Genomic DNA, 27,323 nt, shown 5'->3' with positions numbered 1-27,323 from the left:
GGAGCAGGTAACGAGAGAAGATATGAGGAAGTACTATGCTAGCGGATCACATCAACAAACACAACCAAACATTTTTGCATAACTCCCGAACAAACTTAAATCACATTTAAGGAAGAAGGAGAAAAGCTACTGCAAGACAAACCAGCACAAGTCATTATGGGACTTCACCTACCGATAACCAATAAACTTACGGCTACGCAGTAGTGTACTATAAGGATGAAAAGATCAAGAAACTAACTGGGCGTAACTCCAGAACAAACTTAAGTCAAAACCTAGCAATACCCAAACCAAAACAACCAATGAGCGTACTAACAATATTATTTCAACTACAGCAAAAGTTAAATAAACTACGATAATGTATTTGTACAGTATTACAGCTGGAAAACTGAAATAACAGTCTAGTCATAACTGCAGAGCAAACTTTAGTCACACATTAGAAGGCAACAAAACCAAATAAACAGTCAATCATACAGTTACACAGGAAAATACAGCGACAAAAATTAATATACTACAACCGGAGAGCCAGTAAACAAGTGAAGTTGAAAAAGTCAGGCGACAATCCAGCAGTAACACGTGAGTCAATTAAGTCACACACTAGAAAGCTACAAGAGCAAAACGATCATCCAGCATACTAGCGTAATCAACATACTGCAACAAAAACATAAACATACTTCATCACATATGAAAACACACTACATCACCGGAATAAACAAAACAAAGACATACGACGTTGAACGCAATAAAGAGCAGAAAGATAGGAATCAAAAATGAAGTGTTTTTGGGAGAGCGACGTTTTTGAAAAAAAAGGAAATACGGAGATTTAAAAAGTTAAAGGACGAAAAATATGCCGACGTTACGATAATGAGTGAAGCGACGGAAATAATATGGCAATGTAATAATTTTTTTGTAGGCCAGAGGTGTAATTTTTATGCAATCTTTTGAGCATAATCTTTTGAGCAATTTTTAAGCTCTCTCTGGAGAACTGATATTTGACAAATTTGTCAAAAATTACATTTTGTACAACTTTTTTCTATTTTCGGTCAATTTCTTGCAATTTCTTGAATATGGAATGGCAATGCAGTACATTGGACGGTTTCATTCCTCGAAGTACGGTTTTCAATGATCGATATTAAAATGACTTCAATGTTCGACTATTTGAATCATATCATCGTATTATTTAGTTAAAATTAGGTTAAAAGAACTTTTTCTCCTTTATTATACGCATTTAAATTCGAATCTAATTACTCGATTCTGATTTTTTAATAATCTCTCGTTCACATCTATTTATTCAGTAAAAAGAACAGTTAATGTAAATAGATGAGAAGCGTGCTTTTTGGCAGATTTGTTATGAAGTGGGTCCAAAAATTGGAGTTAGTTTTTTGTTGTTTATAAATCCTTTTTCTACGTAAAGCAACCAATCTTCTGTTTTTTCTGTTCATCGGATTGCGAATGCGCCAACAAATGGTATAGGGTTTATACGGTTTAAGTACCGCATTTATTTTCATGCTAAAATCGATCAACTAAAACTTTTTTTAAAAAGAAAAAACGTTGAAATAAAAATTAATTGATTTTTCGAGCTGTGCCCAAACTTTGATTGTATTTTTTGTGCTACCGTGTAGCCTTATAATTGGCCGTTTTGCCCGTATTTTCTGTGAATGTAATTTTAACTACGACAACGTGTATAATTTTTTTTCATTTACAGGTTTACTATTCTTAAGGCTCCGACAATTTTTTTGATACAATTTTGAGATTTTGCATTAACTTTTGTTCTTCTTGTATTGTTATCATTTAGTATTCTTGCCGACAAGTCGCATTGGTCTCCTTTAACAACTATTGTGAGCACAATTTAAATTGGTCTTGTTTAATTTTTGCTGCTGTTTATTGTTTTGTATGACTTAAGTTTAATTTTTTTTGAAAAATGAGTTTTTCACTTGTTTTCTCTATTGGTAGTTCCTTTTGTCCATTTCTGACTTAATCCCATTAATCACATTATGACAGTGATACTGTTAGCTTTTAAAAAGTTGTGAACTCTGAGTTTCACCATAACTGTTGCGATTTTATCTCTCGTTGCTGGTTTAAATCTCAATAATAAAGAGTCTCGGTTTTTATTTATTTTCTAGCATCTGAAGTCGTTTTTAATCTTGCCTTCATTCGTTGTTTTTGTATGTCTTGATGTTTGTTTTCCATTTTATCCTTCAGTGGAGAAAGGAAGCAGTGTCAAATAACAGCCGAGAATGAATAAAATAAAACGATTAGCATATTTTGTACATAGGTTGCAGGTTCTTTGAAATTAAGCCAATATATTTCAAAAGAAATTTTTTAAACACTGAAAAACGTACACTGTTGGTCGCGTTTTGTTACTTAATCTTTTTTGTAGATTTTTTCTCTATTGTAGCATAAATTCAACTGGGAGTTAATTTTTTCAACTGAATGTGATTGGTTTTGATATCGTCAACAAAATAATTTTTCAAAAAAGGGACAGTTCAGTTTTCAATCTCCCTTTTTCGGCGTTTGCATAGGCTCATAAACTTTCACAGGCTGATGTTGCCGCAGAGCTGATGTTAGGTAATTGATAGTCAAATCTCTGTTATTTCCAGTGCTATGGAATCTGAATTAGGAAGTTATCCAAAAACCTGCTATAGTTTGAGAAAAAAAAAATTTGTTCGCCCTCTTTTTCAGTTTGCTTAGAGCTTTAAGTTGATAGACAATGTCATTTGCTAAGCAACCCTCAATCTGATGACAATTTCATTTCTTTTGTGCACCTAAATGTCATTTGCAACCCTCTATCTGATGACAATTTGAATTATTTTGAGCACATTGTATTCCTTGGTAATTTTACATGCACTGATTGTTTTGTGAATTTTGGTTTTGATCTGAAAAAAACGAACTTAGATGGTTCTGAAAATGAAAATATACCTTTGACGACACCAATTCCCATAATTTTTTGAATTTCGCAGTTTTCCAATTTCTCCACTTCCTTTGGTGCTTTGCAAGATAATTTTTCGCTATTTTAATTTTGCTGTATCTGCAATGAGAACATGTAACAACACTGGTTAGCATAACTAGTTCACAAAGTGTTTTTTTTTCAGATTCACTAGGTTTTTTTTATATTTAGTTTTGCTTTGGTTCTGTCATTTGCTTTTTTTGACCATTAAATGCATTAAAACAGTTTAGCAGTCAAATCAATGATCATTACTATTTTTTGGCTGGAATTAAATAAAATATTGTTCAGAATCTCATTTGTTGACTTTTACCCAAAGCTGTGTTTACTTGACGACTGTTTTTCTGCATGAAAGTCTGTTTTAGGTTGGTTTTATCCTGAACAATTGTTTCTTTTTGTTTTAATATTTGTCCAAGCTAGTGGAAACACATTGAATTTGGGCAAACACACTTTTGTTTGTGCTTCAAAAACCGTCAATCAAATTTGAGAATCCATTACTATGTTTAGTATCAAAATTTTTCCTTTCTGTTTTTTGTTTGATGACAATTAAGTCAAGAACTTGGATGAGGTGTTTGGAACAATATGTGCAAATAAATTTCAGCAAGCCTCCATTTTTCTTCGCTGAAGTTTGCAACAAAACTGTGCAATTAATTATAAAGCATTATTAAAATGTAAACCGATGCTGATAGTATTCATTTATGTTTTATTTTGCAGTTTTTTCTCAAAGAGTAATTTCTGTTTTATGTGCTATCTTCGAATACTATCAATAATTACAATAATTTTGAGATAATTGCTAGCGAATTACTCTTAGGAAAAAATAATCAATCACATAGAACTCTTTTGAAACGATTGAAAGAAACTTTTACAAATGTAAAAAGGAAAGGCTGGAGTAACTTTTCGCCCGTTTTCTCTGAAACTCTATGAACGATGAGAATAATAAAGGACTTGCTATCCAAAACTTCTTGTTTCAACACTTTTTTAAAATAAGGGAATTAATATAAGATGACAGCTTTTTATTATTCAATCAATTTTTCAATTTTTATGTACGAATCGTAGAGAAAATAAAGAAACCATATAGAAAAATAGGATATCAAATTATGTTAGCAATTAAGGATATAATTGTAACAAATTGTTTCCATTTTTAAAAATAAAAATCTATATTGAATTGTTAAACCTTTTTATGAAAAATAAACAATCAGGAAATTTTATTTAAATTTCATGAACAAAATATTATTCAAAAGAAAAAAATCGGTTTCTTTATCATTTCAAGGGGATCGTGTCTAATCAGCATACTCCAATTTTTGCTCAATTTTTTGCCAATACAACAAAATTCATAAAAATTTTGAACCAGGAATCAAAATTTCAATTATATCCAATTTCAGTTTTGTTATACGAATTATGTGCAATAAAAATAGAAAACAATTGCTTCGGAGATCTACCAAAAGACAAAACAAATTTAAAACGTTTCCTCCGTCATTTTGATGGTTCCCTGGCTTCCTCGACAAACTATTTGTATTAAACAAATAGAGTAAAAATCTGATTTCCCGGGAAACTTTGTTTACAATATCATTTTCTCCTCTGGAATTAAGAAGGTGATCATAATTAACTTTCGAAAAAAATTAAATTTGAAGTTTTGTTGATACTTAAATCACACCTAAATATCACGTCAACTACATTACCAAAAAACTAATTGAATTGACATATTGCTGAATCTGTCAAGTAAATGATAGCTGTGTCAAGAACAACAGAAAGTTAATTTCTGGAAAAAAAAAAGAAAAAGTCTATTTTTCTAGTTCTTTTGTATGTTACTTGTTTTTGCTGTTTCAAACGACTGTCAACCTAATTTTTTTTCTACATGAAAATATTCTTAATCAGTTTTTTCAAAATTTTAAACAAAAAATAAAAAATCAAAGTGGGAAGTTTTTGGAAAATTGGAAAACAAAATTTTCTTTTTCAAGTTTTTGAGCTTCTCTACCGTAAATTGTATACAGATTTCTCAGTGGTTTTTGAACATTATGAGCTATGTTTTTTGAACTATGGTTTTTTTAACTAAATTGTTTCAATAGATGACATTCAAGGATATAACATCAGTAAGCAAAACCACTTAAGGAAAGAAAAGAAAGGAAAGAAAAGAAGAGAACTCAATTAGGTTGTTTTATTGTTTATTTCATCTCATATTGATATGCAATTCCTTCGGAAACCAATATTTGAGAACTCTCCTATATGTTTTCAATTCATATAAAAAAGCAGGTAAAGTTCTTTAGTGAGTTAGAATGCGTTTTCTTCAAAGTTACTGCGAGATTTAGCCCGGACTGCATCTTGCCGCTAAAATAGAGTTACGTTTCAGTGTGAAAATGTCAGAAATGTTAACTAACCTGTGGAAAAGCTGTGACGGAGAAACAGAAAAACACGCACTTGCAAAACAAAAAACATTATCCTTTTCAACATTACTCCATTTTTCTCCGTTTATATGTATATGTATATATATATATATATATATATATATATATATATATATATATATATATATATATATATAAATATATCATGCGCATATATAAACCATAACCATAACCATGATTCATAAAATTTTTTAATGATGACAGAAAGATGGGGCTTGAGGTCAAAAACGATTGGCTGCAGGTGTTTCGTTTATCAGTTCCATACTGGATTGTTTTGAAAGCTGAATAGAGAAAGAAGCTGAAAACAATTTCTGACCCACAAAAATTAAGTCTGTAAAATTTTTCAGTTTTTTTTCTGCACAGCCTTTGAATTTTTGCCTGAAGTTAGATTTTTCATGATAAAAGTGACATGATCAGAATTTGAGTACAGTTAAGTTGTTAACTTGATTCAGCGAAAATACTATAATTCAGAGCTGATGATACTATGATCCTGGAAGCAAAAGTTATCGCCTCCAGTCGAAAAACCTTTCAGTCTACGAAATGTCTTCCAACTGGTTACTTAAGTCTGATTAAAGTCTGGGCAATGGTCTGAATTTGAGTCTGGACCATGGTCTGAAGTTGGTCTGATTAGAACCCCTTCGATCTGAAAAGTCTGATCAAAGATTATTTCGGTCTGCAAAGTCTGATCAGACGAAAATGTGGGTCTGGACCTCAACCTGGGTTATTCTGTTTCCAACTTCAGTCAATCGTCAGATAAAATTGTGTTCAATTTTTCGCAGTTTAGTACCCGATTACCCCCCCCCCCCCCGCCTCCTGATTACCCCCAAACTGATGTCTGATTAAGACATGCATGTAAGATATTTTAAGAACTAGTGTAAAAAAACAATTAGCTAATTTTTTGTTTGGTGGCTTGCCTCAACTAAAGCTTAATTTGATCAAAGTTCACTTCAAATTGAGCAAATAAGCACTCAAAAGCGCGCAAAATCTCTCCGTCAAATTTTAAACATCTGCTACTAGTCTCAAGAATTAAGACGGCGTGATTTTTAAGCATAATAGAGAGAGAGATAAGCAACAAAAGATTATATTTATTATACTTAAACATAGAGCGATTTATTATTTTTGTCTTTCATCTACAATAACCACGCGGACCTGCCTGCTTTATTTTAAACGCCGGCCTAGCGACCATTAACTGCATGGTCGGTTTGTTTGTGAATTAATAAAAAATTATTTAGCTTATTTGATTTGGAGAAATCCCGGGTTGACCACCATAAATAAATCTTAGCAATCATATCCTAGCCATATACGGTAACCACGAAAACTTAGCAACCATATACCTGACCGTACGAAATTTCAAACTATGCCATATTACACCAACCCCTCCATCGAATCCCTGAAACGCAAAAAAAATGCATATGATGACGAAACTTGGAAACCGGCAAGAATATGGAATAAACATTTTGTATGGCGCGTTTGGAACCAAGTAGGGATCTTGGATATGGTTGCCAAGAAAGGTCAACCCGGGATTATAGAATGGGTACGTATGATCGAGAATTGTACAGCACACACGTTTGGAAAGATTATGTTTCAAAGACATTCTCGGCAAATGAAACCCACTTTCCAGACACTGATAAGAAACCCATAACCACCCTGGACAGAAGGTAAGATTTCCCAAATTGGGTTCTTCTAAGCGACCACCGATAGGACTCCGGACATTCGCCCAGTTTTTCCAAAGAAGAAATTTACAAAATCGCGCTTGACTTTTTCTCATTCTGGTAGACGTCAATCCGGCTATATCGACCTCCTCTGTTTTCAAGGCGACAATAACTCCGAATAAAATGTCAATGCAGATATGTCTGATTTCATTGTTTGGGTCGGTACCCGTGCCGTGCGGGGTGTAAGCACTATTTCAGCGCTTTATTATGCGAGAAATTTTCTTTTGGGCGTTGTAATGCGTTGAGTATATCTTCGCTTGTCAGTTATCTCAGCTGTTTTCTCACAAAATTTGTTGCCAAAATATAACAAAATTAGATGCTGGAACTTTTGAGGACAAGTGGCTAATTGGAAGAACAAGGCACGAGAAATTAAATTTTCAACATCTCAAAGTGAACAGAAATCAAGCAGAGAATGAACTGACAGCAAAAAAAGAGATGATATGAATGAGCTGTAAAGAATGGCGGTTTCATCACATTTCGAAATTTTTGACGTAAATTAGAATATAACTCTTGAAAATGGCTTTTTTACGTTCTTGGGAAGTGGTTAGTTTTCACGATGTTTGGTAAAACTGTCGAACACGTTGCCGTATCCCCTGAAAATTTCTTCTAAGACCATTATTCAAAATTTTTTTGATGCTCTGACAAACAAGAAAAACAACGGTTTGTTATAACTAATTCACTGTTCATATTTTTTCAAAAATTTTTTGAAAAGCAAAAAAATTATAATCATTGTCTACTAGATAGTGGAACCATAACTTGACAAAAATTGCACGTTGTTATAATTCAAAGAAGCCAATTAGAGAACCTGAACGATTCGTTCAATTGAGTTAGGACAATTGTTGTGCTCACTTTTTTGTATAGTCTCAAACGCGTACTGGTACTTTAAATTTAAGCACCCAGGTCACCGATCATACAACTTTCTTTGATTTCATGCCAAGTCATCTATGATTCTTAGTAATCATTCAAGGTCATATATGACATCTTAGTTGTCATAAAAAGATCATATAAGATTCTTGAAAATCGTAAAAAAAATCATACAAAAAAATTGAATGACGGAAAAATGTATAATTTCTGTTTTCAGTAAAAAAGAAGAAAATTCTTGAAAATCGTACAATGTCATATATGGTACACAAAACCTTGACTGATGACATAATTTCCGGTATAAAAAAGCCAGCGGGGCAATAAAATTTAATCTAACGTATGTGCAGTCCACGATTGATTATTTGGTTGCGTTAAAACAATGAATTTGGATTCAAATCATTTAGAATGTTATTTGAAAAAAGGCAAAAAAATTAAGCTATTTTAATGACTGAGCATTTAAAGATAAAAACTAGTTTCAGAGAATATAAAAACTGGAGTCGTAAAGATAGTTTTGTTCTCCACCTACTTGTTGCACTGCAGTTTACTTGAGCGGATCACAAAATGATGCGGGGGAATCGCATAAGTGATGTCGTTTCACGGGGGAATCAACAAAAAGGAAGAAAATAAAATTAAGGAAAAAAAGATTTATAATTTCTTGGTAATCATACAAGGATCATATATGATTTTTTGATTTTTTAATTTTATACTAGATTGGTACTAAGAAATCAATTAGGGACAGTTTGAAATCAAGTTTTATACTGGTATGAAAACAAAAAAACCTCAAACTGGGTAAACTTCGTTCAAGGTAATTTACAACAAAATTGTGATAAAAAAGTTGTCATCTGTCATAGCGTATGACAGCCTTGACGCTTAAATACTTGAAAAGCATGGCTTACAATATTTTCTTAAAAGAATGTTTTCAACTTAATTTGGAACTTTGTTATTTTTGAACGGTCCTCTATAAGCCACAGGGTGTGAAGCAGAAAATGATACCTAGTAATTAAACTTGACCCGAATCGAAACAATTGCCATTATTTTCTTATTATTAAGGCCTAATTCGATACAATTATTTTCCCACATTTTATAATAACAGTTTTTATGCTCTCGGATTATAACCTTTCATGACGCAAAATATCGCCGTTTAGTTTGACGTTTGTTGCATTTAAACCTCATCTAAAATTAAGTGGCGAAATCCTAGCAGTCAATTTTTATCCCGTTAATTTGTCTTTACTTTACTATAATTTTGTAAGAATTTTACGTTATCATAGAAATTATCAATGAAATCATTGTTGAAGAGACTGGTGGCAACAAAATGAGGAAGAAACGTTAAGAAAGCAGAGAAGAACTATCAACTGAAATTGTGTATTCTCAACAACCATTCTCTTGAATAAATTTTTTAGAAGTCTTTTTTATTTTAAATAACTTCAAAGTTGAGTAACAAGGCGAGTTGTTCTGCAACGTGAAAAGTTTCCACTCCTATTTTGAACAATTTTTATTCTTTTCTATCTCTTCTATAGGAAATTTTTTTCTATCGTGTTGCAAATAGAATTTTCGCAATTGGTTCTCAATGTTGTAATTCTCAATCCGCAATTCCGAATCTAAAATTTTTTGAAATTGGTTTTTTACTCCTGGCAATTTTGAGTCCAATTTTTTGCTTACCCGGATCGAGGTTTGGTTGTGAATTTTAGTATGAAATGCGGTGAAATGCGGTGAAAAAAAATAATTTTCACCGCGTATTTCTTACATCTTTTTGCGGTGAATGCGGTCAATTGCGGTGAATTATTTATTTTCACAGCATTCTCAGTTTTCTTACAAAAAAGAATTTTTCCCACACGGATTCGAACCTCTCACCCCCTACATGCATTCAACTGCTTAGTCCACTGGGCCACCTGTCACTTACATCCTAGCAATTTCTTGTGAATTTAAATTAGATTGAGTAAACTTTGGAAAACATATGCGGTAAATTTTTGTAAGAAATGCGGTGAATTTCGCGGTGAATTTTTGTAAGGAATGCGATGAAATGTGGTGAATTATTTTTTTTTTCACCGCATTCACCACTTTCACCGCATTTCTTACATTAATTTGCCACAAAAGTCGATGCGGTGAATTTTCGTAAGAGATGCGGTAAATTTTGCGTTGAATTTTTTTAAAAAAATGCGGTGAAATGCGGTGAAATATTTATTTTCACCGCATTCACCGCAATCACCGCTTTTCGTACAAAAATTCACCGCAAAATTTACCGCATCTCTTACGAAAATTCACCGCATCGACTTTTGTGGCAAATTTCTTACAAAAATTTACCCAAAAACCTCGACCCGGGTATTTCTCAAAAATTCTTTGAATAAACTTTAAACACAGGTTCGTTCGGTACAAAGACCAAGTTGGCCATTTGCCCAAGCAACCCTGGGGTCGCGACAGAAGCTACGCTGGTCTCGGCTCCCTAATGCTTCCAGACTCACACAGACCCAAAGCGGAACCCCCGGTCTTCGTTGCCAAGGGGCACAAGCACTTCGGCAGTGGGATATTTCCATACCCAACTTACCTGGACAGAAGCACTTCGTTTGATTTTAACAATGAAGCTGCCAGACGTAGAGGGTATCCGGACTCACCAATGAAGAGAACTTCGGATCCGATTGTCTTTTCCAGATATTACCGACCAGCAAACCCAGTTAGTGAAAATATGGACCCCTTCCCCCCGGTCAAATGTGGCTATATTTCTCCATGTCTCTATGATTATCACTGTTGTTTCTTGCTAAGCTGAATGTTAATGATCGATTTTGATATGGTTGATGGTATCTTGGCAAAAAAGCCTAATATCTTGGAACACGATTAAGAATCTCGCATGTTTGTGTGTATCTCGACGTTTTATTATCAAAAAGTTTTATCTTAACAACATTATTGTTCAAATTATGTTTCAGTGTGTGCTGTTTTTAGAAAAGTTAGTCAATTGATTTTTTAAATAAAATTACGGTCTTTTCCATTATAGCCCCCCTCCCCCCCCCCCCCCCCCCCTCAGCTTAGTGGTCAGATAACCTATAATCCCCCCCCCCCCCCAATCATGGTAATTATGCCATAATGGGGGGTGGGCTATATTTTAATGGGGGGGGGGGGGGGGCTATAATTGGAAAGACCCTGAAATTAAACGTTTGCTTAATGCGTGATCCGAAAGTGTCAGTATAAGATTCGAGACAACTCGATTATGGTTTGAATTAGTGCGACAATAAGCACGATACAGACCATTGAATTATCGTCCGGGAGGGTACTCACCCCAGAGGCTAATTTTCGATTCATATTTCCTCCCCCTCACCCGGGGTGCAATAAAATATTGTGAACCAAAATTTCTGTTTTGTTTCAGATTCTGCATTCCAACCCTGACATCATCGGCCGATTTCACATGGTGCGTTTGAAGTTTGATATTTTCCGTTTGTACACCCCCCCCCCCCCGCCCCTTCATCTTAGTTGGTGATATTTTGCAACATACATATTCCACCTCTCAGAATCTACTCATTATACGCATTTTTAGTATCAAAATCTCCGGATCTACTCTGCTTTGCCCCCCCCTTTCCGCTTAGTGAGCACAAACGCATAAACCTTTCATGACCCCAAGGCGCACGTGCTATTTTATTACATACTAACGTGCTATATAACAACAAATAATTTGCAACTGGGGGGTCATAAAAAACACTGGGGGGGGGACAGAATAGATCTAAATCTCCTAATTTGCTCGTAAATCTCAAAAAGTTACCCGGCTAAGTTGAAGGCCGAAAGTGCCTATGTTCAGACCTAAATAAACGATGGAGTTCAAAATCACACAGTATGGAAACATTAACATTATTGAAAGCACGAAAGTCTGCCCATATATAATTTTGAAGGAACTTAAGTGTTGACAAAGGCTCTTTTGAATGCGAGAATATATTTGACCACTCGAAATTCTCAACATAGGTACTTTCCGTCTGGGACGGTCTGTCTGGACAAATCAGCTGTTGATATGGGTTAAAACACTCACGTGCACATTTTAAAATGCCGAAAGTCTGTAGTGCCAGAAATCAAAATGCCAGAAGTTGCTACTTAACCAGAAGTTGAATTTCGTTGACATTCGTCCTTTTAAAACGTGCACTTCTCGTGTTTTAAGCATGCTTAAGTGACTCTGCAGAAGTCACTTCGAAATTCTGACTTAATATCTCGAACCGCTCCGTGGATCTCGATAAACGTCAGAAGTTCTCAGTGACTTCAAGCAGAGTCACTTAACCATTACTAAGACCTCTGTCATATGCTGTTACAGCTTGTATCGTATACGTCTGTCTACTTCTGATAGATATTCTGTCTTCTGCAAAGAATTCTGTACAAAACCGAAAAACAATTATTGTAAACACTAATTAAGATTACATTGGTTTTTCGTCTTTGCTAATTTGCCACGTGAAATTATGTTTGACTTCTTCGGCAACGTCATAGAAAGTATACGCTACGTCTGCTCAAAGTCATTGAGAACTTCTGGCGTTTATTGAGAACCGCACTGCCGTTCAAGATGTTCTGCCAAAAAATTGGACTGACTTCTGAAGCTTTCAAACAAGCACCAGCACAATATAAAATGCAAACAGTTTGCAGTGCAAGAAGCTAAAAAGCCAGAAGTTACTTTATACTTAGCCAAAAGTTTGACTTTCATGAACTTTCGTCACTTTAAAAAGTGCAAGTTGAGTGTTTTAAGCGAGGTTAGGCAACTCTGCGGAAGTCACGTCGAAATTTTGGCTGAACATCCCGAATTGCTGCGCGATTCTATATAAACGCCAAAGATATCAATGACTTCAAGCAGAGCCACGTAATCTATCTCTAGTGCACGAATTTGAGGTTTTTAAACTGAGGAACATCAACGAAAGTCAAATTTTAGCTATGTAGATAGCAACTTCTGGCATTTTGACCACTGGCACTGTCAATTTTGAAACTACTATTAAAAAAATACTTCAATTCCAATTTCAGATTTAAGACATCAGGGCAAAGGGAGTGTACAAGCAATGATCAGTTCCCAGGTATAGCCCTCGAATTATGAAAGGCTCAAGCAGTCTAGTGGGGGGGGGGGGGGAGTGTAAAAGTGACCAAAAACACAAAGTCAAGCAGTCTGTTAAAATCGAGCAAAAGTATTTTCCTTGGACGAGTTAAAAAATCTTTTCTCAGAGATTTCGGGTCCAACATGGTCCTTTCATGATTTGAGCAAAATTATTTTCCCAATTCTGCTTTTTTCAAATTCAAAAAATCTTTTAAAAATGTTTTCTTCTTTGCGTACAGAAGCAGCAACGGACCAAGACCACACAGGATTGCACCACCGCCGTCTAACCTAATACTTTGATAGAAAACTACCGGAAGAATTAGAATCTTTGGAAATCTTAAGATAAAACAGGTATCGCAGCTGGACTATATTACCACATTGGTTTATTGAATATTGTTGAGTTGTAGCGGTCATCTTCCCATTAGCCATGATCAAAATGTTGCATTATTCAGCTGTTTACCCTTGCAAAATAAGTTTTGATTCTTCTGAAGCAACAATGCAGATTTATGATAGATTTTTGGTTCTTCTGGGCCGCAAAAATTGACGGCGCATACATGCTGACTACGTTATAACCAATAGTAAGCAATAAAATTGAACGTACAAATTTTGAGGCAGAAATGCAGACTCATAGAAGAACCTTTGCTTTTACTCTTGTTTTTGTATTTAATGTTTTTAGTCGAGAAAAAATCGTGCAGAATAATTGAGACGAGCTAAAATCCAGCGAGGTTAATTTGAGTCCAGCAAAATTACAGAAGCAAAAAATTAGGTTGAGCCAAAAATCTAGAAGCAGGTCGTTTTAAAGTCGAGAATTGAAAAAAAATCCCGAAGCAAAGAAAATGGGCCAAGATAAGGTCTTTTCATAGGCAATTTGGGTCGAGCCTGCTCTTCTGATTGGTCAAAAAAGGCTAAGCCTGGGTTGATAGTAATAAAACAGGAGAAATATAGTTGATTACAAATTTACATAATTTCAGATCAAGACGTCAGATTATTCAAATTAATCAATCTTATGGGCACGCAATTTCTGTTTTAGGAGAACTTGACTTACCCTGGAAGAATGAACCCTCCCAGTAACATTGAGAAGACTATGTCCTCTCCCAAGACTATGGAGGATCTCCTCTCAAAGTACAACAGTGGGTACAGAGGGTTGAGAACTCCGGTCACTGCCAGATAATAAACAAAAACAAACAAACCCGAGCCGAAGAGCTTGTACACTAGTCTGGAGCTCGAATTTGAACAAACGTGAGCTAGAAATCTACATTTTTTGAGGTGGGGTTGGTGGGGGGGGGGGGGGGCGTAGAGGGGAGGAAGGGGTAAATGTTCACGTTAATTGCATGGTCGATAACCCTTGTTAAAGTCTAGTTCATCATTTTGTCATTTGTTCTCAGGGCTATGTCAGGACTGGATTTTAATAAGTCGACCCAAACTTTTTTATTTGCATTATTTATTGAGCAGGGTCTTTTTGTAACAAAAATGGGTCGAGGTCGGTATTTTCATAAATCGAGCTCCAGACTATTGTGATTATATTGCCAAACTCAGGAGAAAGCTGCCATATTTCTGCGTATAATAACAAATAGAGCGTGGCCCGTCAAATGGACGATTGAAAAATTAACAGACATACTTTTTAGCCAACAAGTAGTCATAATTGCAAAAAAAAATGAAACCAAGTCGCATGATAACTATTTTTGTATCGCATGATACAAAGGAACACATTTTCACAGTCTCAAATATTTTAGTAAAAGCCCGGGTCACTCATAATACAACTTTCTTTGATTTCATACTAGATCATATATGATTTTAATAATCATACTAGGTCATAGATGGTTTGTATGATTCCTTAGTAGTCATACAAAGATCATATATGTTTTCTAGGAAATCATAATGGAATAATTCAAAAAAAAATAAAGCCGACAGACTTCAGAAATTTCATTCTTGATAAAAGTCGAAATATTCTTAACCATACAAAGTCATATATGGCACAAAGCAACGACTGGTGCCATCAATTCCCTTTTGGTCAGAGCGCATTTAAATTAACTAATTTGCACTTAGTCTGCAGTTGAAACGTTAGGAGCGCTAAAAACATTTGGATTCTGTAAGAATTCAGAAAATGATTTTGATGTGAAGCGCGGTCAGAAATGTGCTAAATAGGTGGAAATAAATGCATTGAATGCAGCGAAAAAAATAACTCACAGCCTTTCACCGCAATTCTTGCAAAAGTTCACCACATTTGTTTTTTCAGCGTTGAGAACTCCGGTCACTGCCAGATAATAAACAAAAACAAACAAATCCGAGCCGAAAAGCTAGTACACTAGTCTGGGGCTCGAATTTGAACAAACGTGAACTAGAAATCCACTTTTTTGAGGTGGGGTTGTGGGGGTGGGGGTACGTAGAGGGGAGGAAGGGGTAAATGTTCACGTTAATTGCATAGTCGATAACCCTTGTTAAAGTCTAGTTCATCATTTTGTCATTTGTTCTCAGGGTTATGTCAGGACTGGATTTTGATAAGTCGAGACAAACTTTTTTATTTGCAATATGTATTGAGTAGGGTCTTTTTGTACCAAAAATGGGTCGAATCTGGTATTTTCATAAATCGAGCTCCAGACTATTGTGATTATATTGCCAAACTCAGGAAAAAGCTGCCAAATTTTTGCGTATAACAAATAGAGCGTGGCCGGTCAAATGGACGATTGAAAAATTAACAGACATACTTTTTAGCCAACAAGTAGTCATAATTGCAAAAAAAATGAAAACAAGTCGCATGATAACTATTTTTGTATCGCATGATACAAAGGAAACCATTTTCACAGTCCCAAATATTTTAGTAAAAGCCCGGGTCACTCATAATACAGTTTTCTTTGATTTCATACTAGATCATATATGATTCCTAATAATCATACTAGGTCATATTTGGTTTGTATGATTCTTTATTAGTATTACAAGGATCATATATGTTTTCTAGGAAATCATAATAGAATAATTCAAAAAAAAATAAAGCCGACAGACTTCAGAAATTTCATTCTTGATAAAAGTCGAAAAAATTCTTAACCATACAAAGTCATATATGGCACAAAACAACGACTGGTGCCATCAATTCCCGTGTGGTCAGAGGGCATTTAAATTAACTAAATTGCACTTAGTCTGCAGTTGAAACGTTAGGAGCGCTAAAAACATTTGGATTCTGTAAGAATTCAGAAAATGATTTTGATGTGAAGCGCGGTCAGAAATGTGCTAAATAGGTGGAAATAAATGCATTGAATGCAGCGAAAAAAATAACTCACAGCCTTTCACCGCAATTCTTGCAAAAGTTCACCACATTTGTTTTTTCAGCGTTGAGAACTCCGGTCACTGCCAGATAATAAACAAAAACAAACAAATCCGAGCCGAAAAGCTAGTACACTAGTCTGGGGCTCGAATTTGAACAAACGTGAACTAGAAATCCACTTTTTTGAGGTGGGGTTGTGGGGGTGGGGGTACGTAGAGGGGAGGAAGGGGTAAATGTTCACGTTAATTGCATAGTCGATAACCCTTGTTAAAGTCTAGTTCATCATTTTGTCATTTGTTCTCAGGGTTATGTCAGGACTGGATTTTGATAAGTCGAGACAAACTTTTTTATTTGCAATATGTATTGAGTAGGGTCTTTTTGTACCAAAAATGGGTCGAATCTGGTATTTTCATAAATCGAGCTCCAGACTATTGTGATTATATTGCCAAACTCAGGAAAAAGCTGCCAAATTTTTGCGTATAACAAATAGAGCGTGGCCGGTCAAATGGACGATTGAAAAATTAACAGACATACTTTTTAGCCAACAAGTAGTCATAATTGCAAAAAAAATGAAAACAAGTCGCATGATAACTATTTTTGTATCGCATGATACAAAGGAAACCATTTTCACAGTCCCAAATATTTTAGTAAAAGCCCGGGTCACTCATAATACAGTTTTCTTTGATTTCATACTAGATCATATATGATTCCTAATAATCATACTAGGTCATATTTGGTTTGTATGATTCTTTATTAGTATTACAAGGATCATATATGTTTTCTAGGAAATCATAATAGAATAATTCAAAAAAAAATAAAGCCGACAGACTTCAGAAATTTCATTCTTGATAAAAGTCGAAAAAATTCTTAACCATACAAAGTCATATATGGCACAAAACAACGACTGGTGCCATCAATTCCCGTGTGGTCAGAGGGCATTTAAATTAACTAAATTGCACTTAGTCTGCAGTTGAAACGTTAGGAGCGCTAAAAACATTTGGATTCTGTAAGAATTCAGAAAATGATTTTGATGTGAAGCGCGGTCAGAAATGTGCTAAATAGGTGGAAATAAGTGCATTGAATGCAGCGAAAAAAATAATTCACAGCATTTCACCGCAATTCTTGCAAAAGTTCAACGCATTTGTTTTTCAACGCCTATTGAATTGATTTAATTTTAGTATAAATATCAACAAAGTAAGTGACAGATGGCGCAGTGGAATGAACAGTTGTAGAGATGCAGGAGGTGAGAGGTTCGACCACGTTTACAGAAATTTCTTTTTTGTAAGAATTCCATTGAATGTGGTGAAAATAAATAATTCTCCGCGATTCACCGCTTTCACCGCAAAAACGTGTAAGAAATACCCCGTGAAAATTATTCATTTTCGTCACATTTCTTACGGAAATTCACCGACAAACCTGGACGCGGGTAGTACCAACCAACAAATAGCAATATCATATAAAAAAGAACACTGACGAGTGACAAAAATTCCTTTCACTCGAGAAATGATGTCGTTCTATATTACGCGGGCAAAAGTTACTGCGTCACTTCTTACCTTTTTCAGGAATATTACTGACTAGAAGATTTTAAAAATAACACACCCGCTTTAGCTTCGTAGACATCAGCCTCATTTATTTGATCTAGGCACCACCTGATCTATAGTTTCATATAGCAGACACTGCAAAAAAAAAACGCGATTATGCCTCAAAATCAGCGGCAATCAAAAATTGTGTGATTTTGGTCAGGAGAAAATAGATGATATGATAAAATTATCAATTGCTAGTTTATGGTTTATTAATGTATTCGACAGTCAAACTGAATAAGCTAATCAGGACAATTTTTGCAGACAAACAAAATGCGTCTATGCCCAGAGAGAGTTTTAGAGTGTTTGACGAACTTTTATCAGTTTTTCTTCTTCGAATCTTTGGATCTATTCTGTCCTCCCCAGCTTAGTGACAATAAATCTTTTATCACCCCCAGGCGCTCGTTCTATTTTCTTACATATTAACGTGCTATATAACGACATATAATTTGCAAATGGGGATAATAAAAATCAATGGGGCCGAAGAAGAATAGATCCAAATTTTGATTGATCAAGCCAATTTTTGTTCACTTCATCGAAGAATGTATTCACGACTCCATTCTAAACTACTGTCTCGTCCGATACCACTCGAGCTGAACGAAACATCAAATTCATCCTCGCATTCAACCTCCAAATCATGGTCTGACGTCATCACAGAGTTCGCTTTTCCTGTCAATTTGTAATATTTCCTTATAAGGAAAGATTTAAACCGATTTTTAAGTCTTATCATTTCGTGTCTGAAAATTGGACTGAAATATCCATAAAAAATGACGTTGACCACCCCGATTACGTTTCCTAGTAAATCGAACCAAATATCATAAAGGGCGCGATATTTTCCATGAATTGGGCCGTTATTTAATGCGTAAAACTGGACAACAATAATCGGAAAAATTGAGATAATATAAAGCAAAGCTGTTGACGACAAACGAATTGTGGTTTTGAAAACCGTGTAAGAGTGGTCGGCCGCAATGAAAGTTCCGTCCATTAGGTCATCGTTTACGTAATCTTGGTACAAATTACGTAATACCTTTGCGTTGTTATCTTTCCACACTTTTCGAGCTACGAAAAATGTCTTCAAATACGCAATTATGGATAATAAAAATAGAATAAGAACTGTAGTATAAAACAGGATAAAAAACCATCGTCCGTTTCCCGCAAGCAGGCATTCATTGTTTCGTTCTTCGAATTGAAAATCTCCTTGACAACCAGAACCAAAAAGATATACCTGTTTGTATTTTATAGGGTAAAAGAAAATTCCGTCGCTGAAGGTCACGAGAATGACCCCGTAAGGCCAGGCAATACAGTGACATACGCACTGGAACCAATTGCTGGTTCCTTTGATACCATAGGCTGGTTTGATTGTGAAGAGAACGTTCAAGATGAGGAGTAAAGACCTGAAATTATGTTCCCAGATTTGAAATTAGAAAAGCCATTACACCGCAGAGGTATATACCCCAAAATTTCCGCCTTAGTAAAATTCGCTCGAAAATTGGATACATAAGATGAACGAAATTAGGAGACATCCTTTGTCGGGCGAAATTTGAAGCATGTTGCCGAAGTTTCTGAATTTCTTGTCATTGCAAAGGTCTAGTAAACTAGTATTATTTTTTGAGTAAACAAATGTGTTTACTTTTATAGCTGGTCTCCACTTTTGTATCTTCATACATTGTAGAAGTTGACTACACTTACTTAAACCAAATCCCTTTAATTGGCCAGTAACTTGCAACCACTTTCTTAGAAAGAAGGGCTTACTTCGGTATCAATAAGGTTTACCTCAACTTCTTGGAGGCGGGGGTTCTTATGTAGTAACTTTTTTTGTTCTTTTCCGTTGACTGATATGCGTCGATAAGTTCCACACCCAGACGAACGTGTCATATGTCTTACATAATGATTTGTTATGTAATGGCGCGAGCTATATAACGGGGCGGGGTTACATAACCAGAACGTACTGAGGGAAGGTATCAACTGAAAAGTGAAGTTTTGCATATATGAGCTTTTTTGACATACCTTAAATTCACATTAATTTCAACCAAGTTTACTTGAAAATTAAATTAAATGATAAATAACAGAGGGGAGGGGGGGGGGGGTACCTGAAAATCACTTTAACTCTTCTGAACTAAGTTTTACTAAATTCATCTTAAATTTAATGATAATTTTACCTGAGCGCATTTACCTGAGCTGATAACGCTAAAAATTAAGGAAATTATTCAGATAATTTGAAGTAAGTTGAAGTAGAAGTTCATTTAGTGCATACTCAGTTTTTCTGATTTGTTTAAGCAAGTTATGGTTTGTTAAAATAGATCACACAACTATCTGAATGTTTCAGTTAATTTAAGGTATCTTATCAGGTGTATGGACAATTTCTCAACTTAGTTTAACGACGAAAATCGGATAGTCGCATCAAAAAAATTTCTGATCCCTACAAAGCAGGCGAAATTCCGGCACGAAAATCTGATCATTCTACTGAGTAAGGTGCTTAAAACGTACAATTTTCAGTTGAACTTGAATTGAAACACTAATTGTAGCATGTAACTGAGCTGTTTCAAGCTCTATAAATTCAAATGCAATTGTTTTAACATTATTTCTATGTATATACAAAACAAAAAGCACGTGAGACATAAAACTTTTATGAATTTAGTGCTATGACATGTATCCGCTGTTTTCCTAAAAAAACAATGAAATCCAATTTTTGAATGCATCTGGTCTGCAGTTAAACTCTCCCCGTGAGCGCTGTACATTTTACTAACGCCCTCGACAATATGATGAAGAGATTACTGATTGACAAAACTTAGAAATAAAGCTTATAAGTTTCACTATGAATTTCAAAGCTTTAAAAGCTTCCACTTAGGTGAGGCTGAGTAGCGTGTCTCAGCTGCGGAAAACCAATCTCTTTAAGAAATTGTCGAAATTGGATCTTGCAAAATTATGGGATGCTATTTCGAGTTTCTTCAGGTGAATAAAAAGTAAAAGATTTCATTTCTTTACGTTGATGCGTCAAATTTTTTTTGACAGTTTGAGCAACAGTTTTCTAATATCTGTGATTCCTTTTATTTATTTCATTACAGAATTCGCAGAAATTTTGAACATAAAAAACCATGCAAGATGTTGGCAAAATTATTGATCATTTGTTCTTGAATACCAGATCTAGTTCGGGTATTAGGGACAGCCACATAAACTTCGTTGTCTTCGTGTGATGTCGGTACACTTCATTAAAAAATTGGAGGACAAAAAAACAAGTTAGAGAATTTAAAAAAATATTTAAAATGAAGAAAATATTATAATTTATAAGTAAATTATATTATTTTGTTCATTTCAAAAGTTGTTTTGTTTTAAATTCTCTAACATGTTTTATTGTCCTCCAATTTTTTAAATGAAATGTAAGACCGAACATACCGAATCTCTCTAGCGCCTAAAAACGACCATACCGAAGCTTTCTTACGTTTGAAACCGAAGATACCGAAGACTTCTTACAATATTTTTCGTTTTTTTTCGGTCTTCTCATCTAGGGTATGCTTTCATGAAAAATTTACAGTAGGCATTCTGTGATTTCCAGGGACGGCCAGTGTAAAAAAGGAAAATAATAAAAAAACCTTTATATAAATTCAAGATTTTCTTCCATTCAAAATAGGAAAAGATAAATAAATTAAGTTTACAAAAAGCGAAGATGCAATTTTCTGATCTCAAAGTATGCATTTTTCGGTAGTTTAATGTTTCTTCTACCGATAATAATATTGAGATCTCTCTGTCTTTTAACGAAAAAAAAATGCCTGTTTTTCATGAAATTTTTTTGTACGAGAATTGAGGCCCAGATTGTCTGGTCCAAAGTATTTTACACGTTGAAATGAAATGCGTCAGCTTTAGCTTGTCCTTTTTAAGAACAAATTTACGACCAATCATTACACACGGCCATGAAATTTGATCTTTAGTATAATTAGAAATGATATTGTTGTTTGTTTGTAGGTTTTCAAAGCTATTGTGTTTTGTTTATTCTGGTCCAATAGTAAATCAATCATTGGTCGTATAGCGAACGCCCTAAAGACGTCAGCTTATTTGGCAAATAATATGAAAAAGCTTTCATGATTTGGCGCTAGGAATTTTAGCCGAACGGGCTTTCAAAATTATGAGAAAAAAATGAAAATTCGGGCCGAGTTCTTGAATTTCATTGGCTGAAAGTCTGATTGGTTCAAGACATTTTCAACAAATGGCGATATAAATCGGTCGTCGTCGTTTAATTATCTTTGGTGTTTGTTTGGTTTGCGCCTAAATCCGCCTCTCCGTGGTCGCAAACCCCAAAGGCCGTGGGGGGGGGGGGGGTGGGGGCACGACCATGAATGATAGACCTTCGTTACTCTATTTTATTCAAAATTTTTCTAAAAATTAGGTTTTAGGCAATACATTAAAAAGAAACCAATGAGAGAACGGCCTTTATTGGGCTGTTCTCAGTTTTTTTTAAAAAAACTTTTTTAAAAAATCTAAAACGGCCTTTATTGGGCTGTTCTCATTTTTTTTAAAAAAACTTTTTAAAAAAAACTTATGCTGGATGCCCATTCGGCTAGATAGACATAACTAGACTTCTCATGACAAAAATAAGCTGAATTCAACAGCGGTCATATTTGAGAAAATAAATATGCTGTGATTGCCCAGATGAAATACAAACAGCTGCAAACTTAGTCGACTGGACTTGCAGCTGTCCGTTTTTGATTATGTCATAATAAACTGCAAACAATCAAACAGTCTTGATTGCTTGTGAAGCCAACTTGAGAGTATTCGCTCAAATTACCGCTAATTAGAGCAACTTGTGACCAGACTTCAAGAAATTCCGAAACTACTGAAAGTGCCAACATCCCCAACACCCCCCCCCCCTTATTATGTGGTCAATGTCAATTTCAATAAAAATTTTGTGTGGAAATTTGTGTGGGACATATTTCGTTTGCATTTTCGGTTTTTCGTAACCATTTTCCACGATGGATTAAAGTTATTCAAAACTAGGAAAAAGTAAATTGTATCTTATAAAAAGGCTCGCATTTTGTAACGAGTATTTGCAATAACCCTAACTCAATTCCGCGATTTTGAGAATGTAAATAGTTTTGTAAATAGAATGTAAACCTTTATTGCCCAAATCTTGATAGAATTTAATTGAGAGGAAATTCAAAGACTTAATTTTTCTTGTGAACAGTGATATGGGTAAATGCAAAACTGCTAATTGTCTTCCTAATTCACAATTTGTAAAAGGGGACAATTAATTCTGAATTAAATAATGAACTATGCTTTCTTTCATTTTGGTCTAATTGACAATATCTTCGTTATTTGATACTGCAAACGTAGACTGAAGAGACTCGTGGAAAGGAGTTACTATTAAATAGATACGAAAATAGATACGAAGTTTTGTCACTATTTTTCGCGCTAGTCATATAAACTCTCATCGTAGAATGCAGTTCCGCATATATCCAAACTTGGAGAAAAAATGAATTAAATTTGTTTATTGTAACTACCCCAGTCGAGACCAGATGGTTATCTTGCAAGATTCTGCCAGAAACTTGCAGAAACTGCCTATCTTGCAAGATCTGGCAGAAAAATGGTTATCTTGCAAGATCTGCCAGAAAAATGGTTATCTTGCAAGATTCTTGCAAGTTCGTTCCGGTCGAGCTCTCCTCTTATTGGCTCTCATTCATGCAACACATTTCATTTTGACCAGAAATTTACTTAAGAATCAGTTGCGTATTTTTTAAGAAAAATAATAAATCTGAATAGTTTTTAAAAATGGAAATATGAATAATCTGAAGACAACAAATTAAAATCTGCCTTTGAGAACTGTTAAAACAAAATAAACTACTATCAAAAACTTTTTCCTTCAACTTTATCAAGATTTTCATAACTACACGTCTAGATTACCTTTTCTGATGAACAAATTATGTTATATTATTCTTTGCTTCTTAAACAGCTTCATTTCGTTTAATTCAGCTCCTTACGCTTAAGTTTTCTTGTCAATTCCCAAAAAAATTGATTATTCACAGGCTTGCCATTTTTTTGAGCTTCGAAGGACTTTAGAAGAGCTTTCGCGCATATCTCTTGCTGTCAGAATTACTCGCATTAATCAATTAATCTTGTATGATCTTGTGCAAAAAAAGTGGATATATTAGAGGATTCTGACAGAGAAATGAATATCTTATAAGATTCTGGCAGAAAAATGGTTATCTTGCAAGATTCTGGCAGAAAAAATGGTTATCTTGCAAGATTCTGGCAGAAAAATGGTTATCTTGCAAGATTATGGCAGAAAAATGGTTATCTTGCAAGATTCTGGCAGAAAAATGGTTATCTTGCAAGATTCTGGCAGAAAAATGGTTAACTTGCAAGATTCTGGCAGAAAAATGGTTAACTTGCAAGATTCTGGCAGAAATCTTGCAAGATTATGCATAATCTTGCAAGATTCTGGCAGAATCTGCCAGAATCTTGCAAGATAACCATTCGAAATCGACTGGGGTAGATTCCACTCAGGCCTATAACTCTAATCTTAATTTTTTGTCGTGGGAAATAGTATCAAAATTGAGTACTTCTACTCGCAGAATCCGACATTTGTCACGTAATACAACCCACCACCGATCCGTCCGCACCCAAGCTCCCCATCGCATACCCCCAACGCCGATAATATCCAGCAAAAACTCATAATTTTTCTCCTTTTTAGTGTTACATGTACATTGTATTGATTAATTACGCCTCTATTAAGCTATTGAAACTATAATCAGTACAAAAACAACATTTCACTTTATACGTGGCAAATACCTGTTTTTTTTTTACAGTTTTCGATTTTTTTGGACGGGACTGGCATAAAAACTTGTCAATTTATTTTAATTTGTGTAACTGGTTTGCGGGCTAAAAATGATTTTTTTTCGATCAAATATCAGAAATTAGTGTCTAGAAATTGGTATTTTTTCTAACCAGTTCACACAATAGTGTAATAGAACTCCCGCATTGACAAAAATGGAACTGGTGGAAATAGAAGAATGGAGCTAAAATTTTTTTTACATAATGCAGAAAAAAATGGAAGCCCGAGCTGTACTGCAATCGTAGCGCTGGAAAAAAATTAGAAAAATAATCCGAAATTGAAAATAAAAGTTTATGTCTATGGACAATTGAGCACCAAAGGTTGATAGTTTAGTTAATTTTATGTTGATAGTTAAGTTAACTAGGGACAAGCATCTACAGAAAGTAGCGATCAAAAAAATCAATTGTAGAGTAGCATTTTCATATATCATGATTTATAGCCCTAGTCGATTTAGGATTTTAATCTTGCCAGAAACTTCTGTCAGGTCCAGGGTGACCAGGCCTGTTCGATTTGGCCCAGGGGGTAACCAAATATGATTCCACCTCACCCATACCTGGCTTTTGAACCGTTAACAATTGAACGCCTGTCCATGACTCAAATCCGTTTAGACCTTACTTTAACTGTTTTTAGTCGAAACTTTATCCCTTGTTGTTGTCGTTTTCAAAATCAAGATGTTAGGATTGTTGAAAATTTTAAAAGCAGTGTGAGCGTATAACAAAATTTTCGGGCGGCACTAATTGGGTGAGATCAGAATCAATTTGTCTCAGATTTTTCAGGTCATAATCTGAATTATAAACCATTTTTGAATAATAACTCAGCTTGTTGAATGAATCAATAAGAAAACGACTGCCCTCCTGGTTTTTCTGCCATGATCCCGGGAGATTTTGCCAAGAATCTTGCCGGGAAGTTTCTTTCCCTGGTATATAGTGCCAGATCTCTGAGAGTTCATGGGTTTCTAGCTGGTAAATGCGAGTTCTTACTCTGTCTTACCATATCTTACAAATCCCGGTTAATTTCCCGGTAAGATTCCCGTTTCTTTCCCATAATTTCCCCATTGTATAAGCTGGGAAAAACCCGGGATCTTAGAAAAGATTTCCTCGAATCAATTCACTGGGCAAAAAGTGATTACTAACCATATTTGAGACCACTGAGTTGATATGTCCGACATCAGATTTGTAAACAGACATAAACCAAAATATTTACCCTCAGCAAAATCTACATTCATTTTTAGTAATAATCCCAAATTTACAATATTTACTGCATCTGATAATATTATCATGGCTATAATTTGCCGACAGTTGGTTCGCAATCTTTGCACGCAAAATGGTAGAATTATTAAGAATGGCGCGTTTATTAGGAAAAATAGAATAAATATTGCGTTCAAATATTGAACAGAAACGGGTTCGTGATAAACTGTCGAGTTATCTGTGTTATAGAAACCGTCGGGGTCACATTCGTTACCCATTTTAAGTTATTAATAACTAACAAATTATTACTCAATTCACAAATTATAACAAATTAAAAATAAAAAAATCTTTACTTTTGCTGGTTAGCAGTAGACCATTTGTTTTTTCTGATATAACCAAAAAGGTCTTATGTGTTTTAAAAGCCGGTGTCAGTTTTTCTAGGCACTAAATAAGTTATATTTTGCAGCTAGTTCAAAATTTTCATCTCAAAAATTCGCTGGTTATTAACGGTAACTAACCAGCTCTCGTAATAAAAGAATAATTTGAAGGTCTAAATTGTTTTCAACATTGACCATTTGTTGTTCTATTATTAGGATGAACTATGCAAAGATTTTGGAATGTAAACACAAACATCTGTCAATGATTGAGTAAATATTTATACGCATGAACTTTTCATAGAATAAAGTCCAATAAGAGAGAATGAGACTTTGAATCAATGTCATGCGTTGCATCCGATCGGATTAATAACTTGTAATATCCTGAAATATTAGCCAATTAACTGTTCATTGATGTTCACATACATCAAGAATTGACAAGTAAGTTTGATATATGTCGTCATCGATTATATTTCAGTGCATTTCTTAGATAATTTAAGCATATTTCAGCTCTTTTAGGTGCATAATTATTCGGAAAATTTTTTAAAGATATCAGACTTAGAATTTCAGATTTTAAAAGTAGCGATTCACGGCGCGAACAGAATATTTCATTCCGCGTAAGATATGCAGCTGATATCACTCGATTGATGTTCTTTTGAATTCGTTCAAGGGTTACATATGATTTCATACTGATCACATTTGATTTCTTACTTCGATCCTTCTATGAAAAACCAGAGAAATCATTTATGATCGCTGCATAAAATCCAAGTTTTCATATATGACCCCCGCATTAAGTCAAAAAAATCATACATGATCCCCTTATGAAAAGTAAAGAATTCATGCAGAAAAAAATGCGTATGATCCTTGCACCAAATCAAGGAAATCATATTTGGTCCCAGTATGAAATCAAAAAAAATAATGTATGATCTGTGCATGATTACTAACAAATCTCACAGGGTCGTAAAATGATTACCAGCAATCAAGCATCATCATCTCTTTTTATTTCGAAAGACCTTCTTATATACTACTCATAAAGCATTCTTTAATTGGTTTCTCCGGTATCACTTTGTGGTCCGCCTGAAGAAATTCATTGCAAAGTTAGGTACTAGATAAAAGACAAAGTGTCTTAAGGTATCTAAATGC

The 27,323-nt window shown here is 34.7% G+C and overlaps 2 protein-coding genes across 2 annotated transcripts; one reads left to right on the top strand and one right to left on the bottom strand.

Annotated features, from left to right (window-relative positions):
• Positions 1-6,328: 6,328 nt before the first annotated feature.
• Positions 6,329-14,198, top strand: LOC142354242 (sperm-associated microtubule inner protein 4-like). The gene is made up of 5 exons (XM_075406497.1): positions 6,329-6,600; positions 6,873-7,001; positions 10,275-10,584; positions 11,272-11,313; positions 13,988-14,198. Exons 2-5 carry the CDS (start codon positions 6,874-6,876, stop codon positions 14,126-14,128), a joined length of 621 nt encoding a protein of 206 aa, XP_075262612.1. The 5' UTR covers positions 6,329-6,600; position 6,873; the 3' UTR covers positions 14,129-14,198.
• Positions 14,199-17,929: 3,731 nt separating this feature from the next.
• LOC142354727 (uncharacterized) lies at positions 17,930-26,318 on the bottom strand. The gene is made up of 2 exons (XM_075407107.1): positions 25,753-26,318; positions 17,930-19,190 (listed from the first exon to the last, which is right to left on the bottom strand). Exons 1-2 carry the CDS (start codon positions 26,082-26,084, stop codon positions 18,329-18,331), a joined length of 1,194 nt encoding a protein of 397 aa, XP_075263222.1. The 5' UTR covers positions 26,085-26,318; the 3' UTR covers positions 17,930-18,328.
• Between the last annotated feature and the right edge of the window lie 1,005 nt (positions 26,319-27,323).

Source organism: Convolutriloba macropyga, chromosome 15, assembly GCF_964194025.1.
Source record: "Convolutriloba macropyga chromosome 15, txConMacr16.3, whole genome shotgun sequence".
Classification (NCBI taxonomy): Eukaryota; Metazoa; Xenacoelomorpha; order Acoela; family Convolutidae; genus Convolutriloba; species Convolutriloba macropyga.
The sequence above is the reverse complement of the archived record's forward strand: the minus strand, read 5'-3'. Positions and strand labels throughout refer to the sequence as shown.

Bases quoted from the DNA above. Each gene is read 5' to 3' on its own strand.
- LOC142354242 (XM_075406497.1), top strand. From the start codon at position 6,874: ATGGGTACGTATGATCGAGAATTGTACAGCACACACGTTTGGAAAGAT. The intron at 7,002-10,274 runs GTAAGATTTCCC...CTTTAAACACAG, and splicing joins ATAACCACCCTGGACAGAAG to GTTCGTTCGGTACAAAGACC. The intron at 11,314-13,987 runs GTGCGTTTGAAG...TTTCTGTTTTAG, and splicing joins TCATCGGCCGATTTCACATG to GAGAACTTGACTTACCCTGG.
- LOC142354727 (XM_075407107.1), bottom strand. From the start codon at position 26,084: ATGGGTAACGAATGTGACCCCGACGGTTTCTATAACACAGATAACTCG. The intron at 19,191-25,752 runs GTTAGTAATCAC...ACATAATTTCAG, and splicing joins ACTCAGTGGTCTCAAATATG to GTCTTTACTCCTCATCTTGA.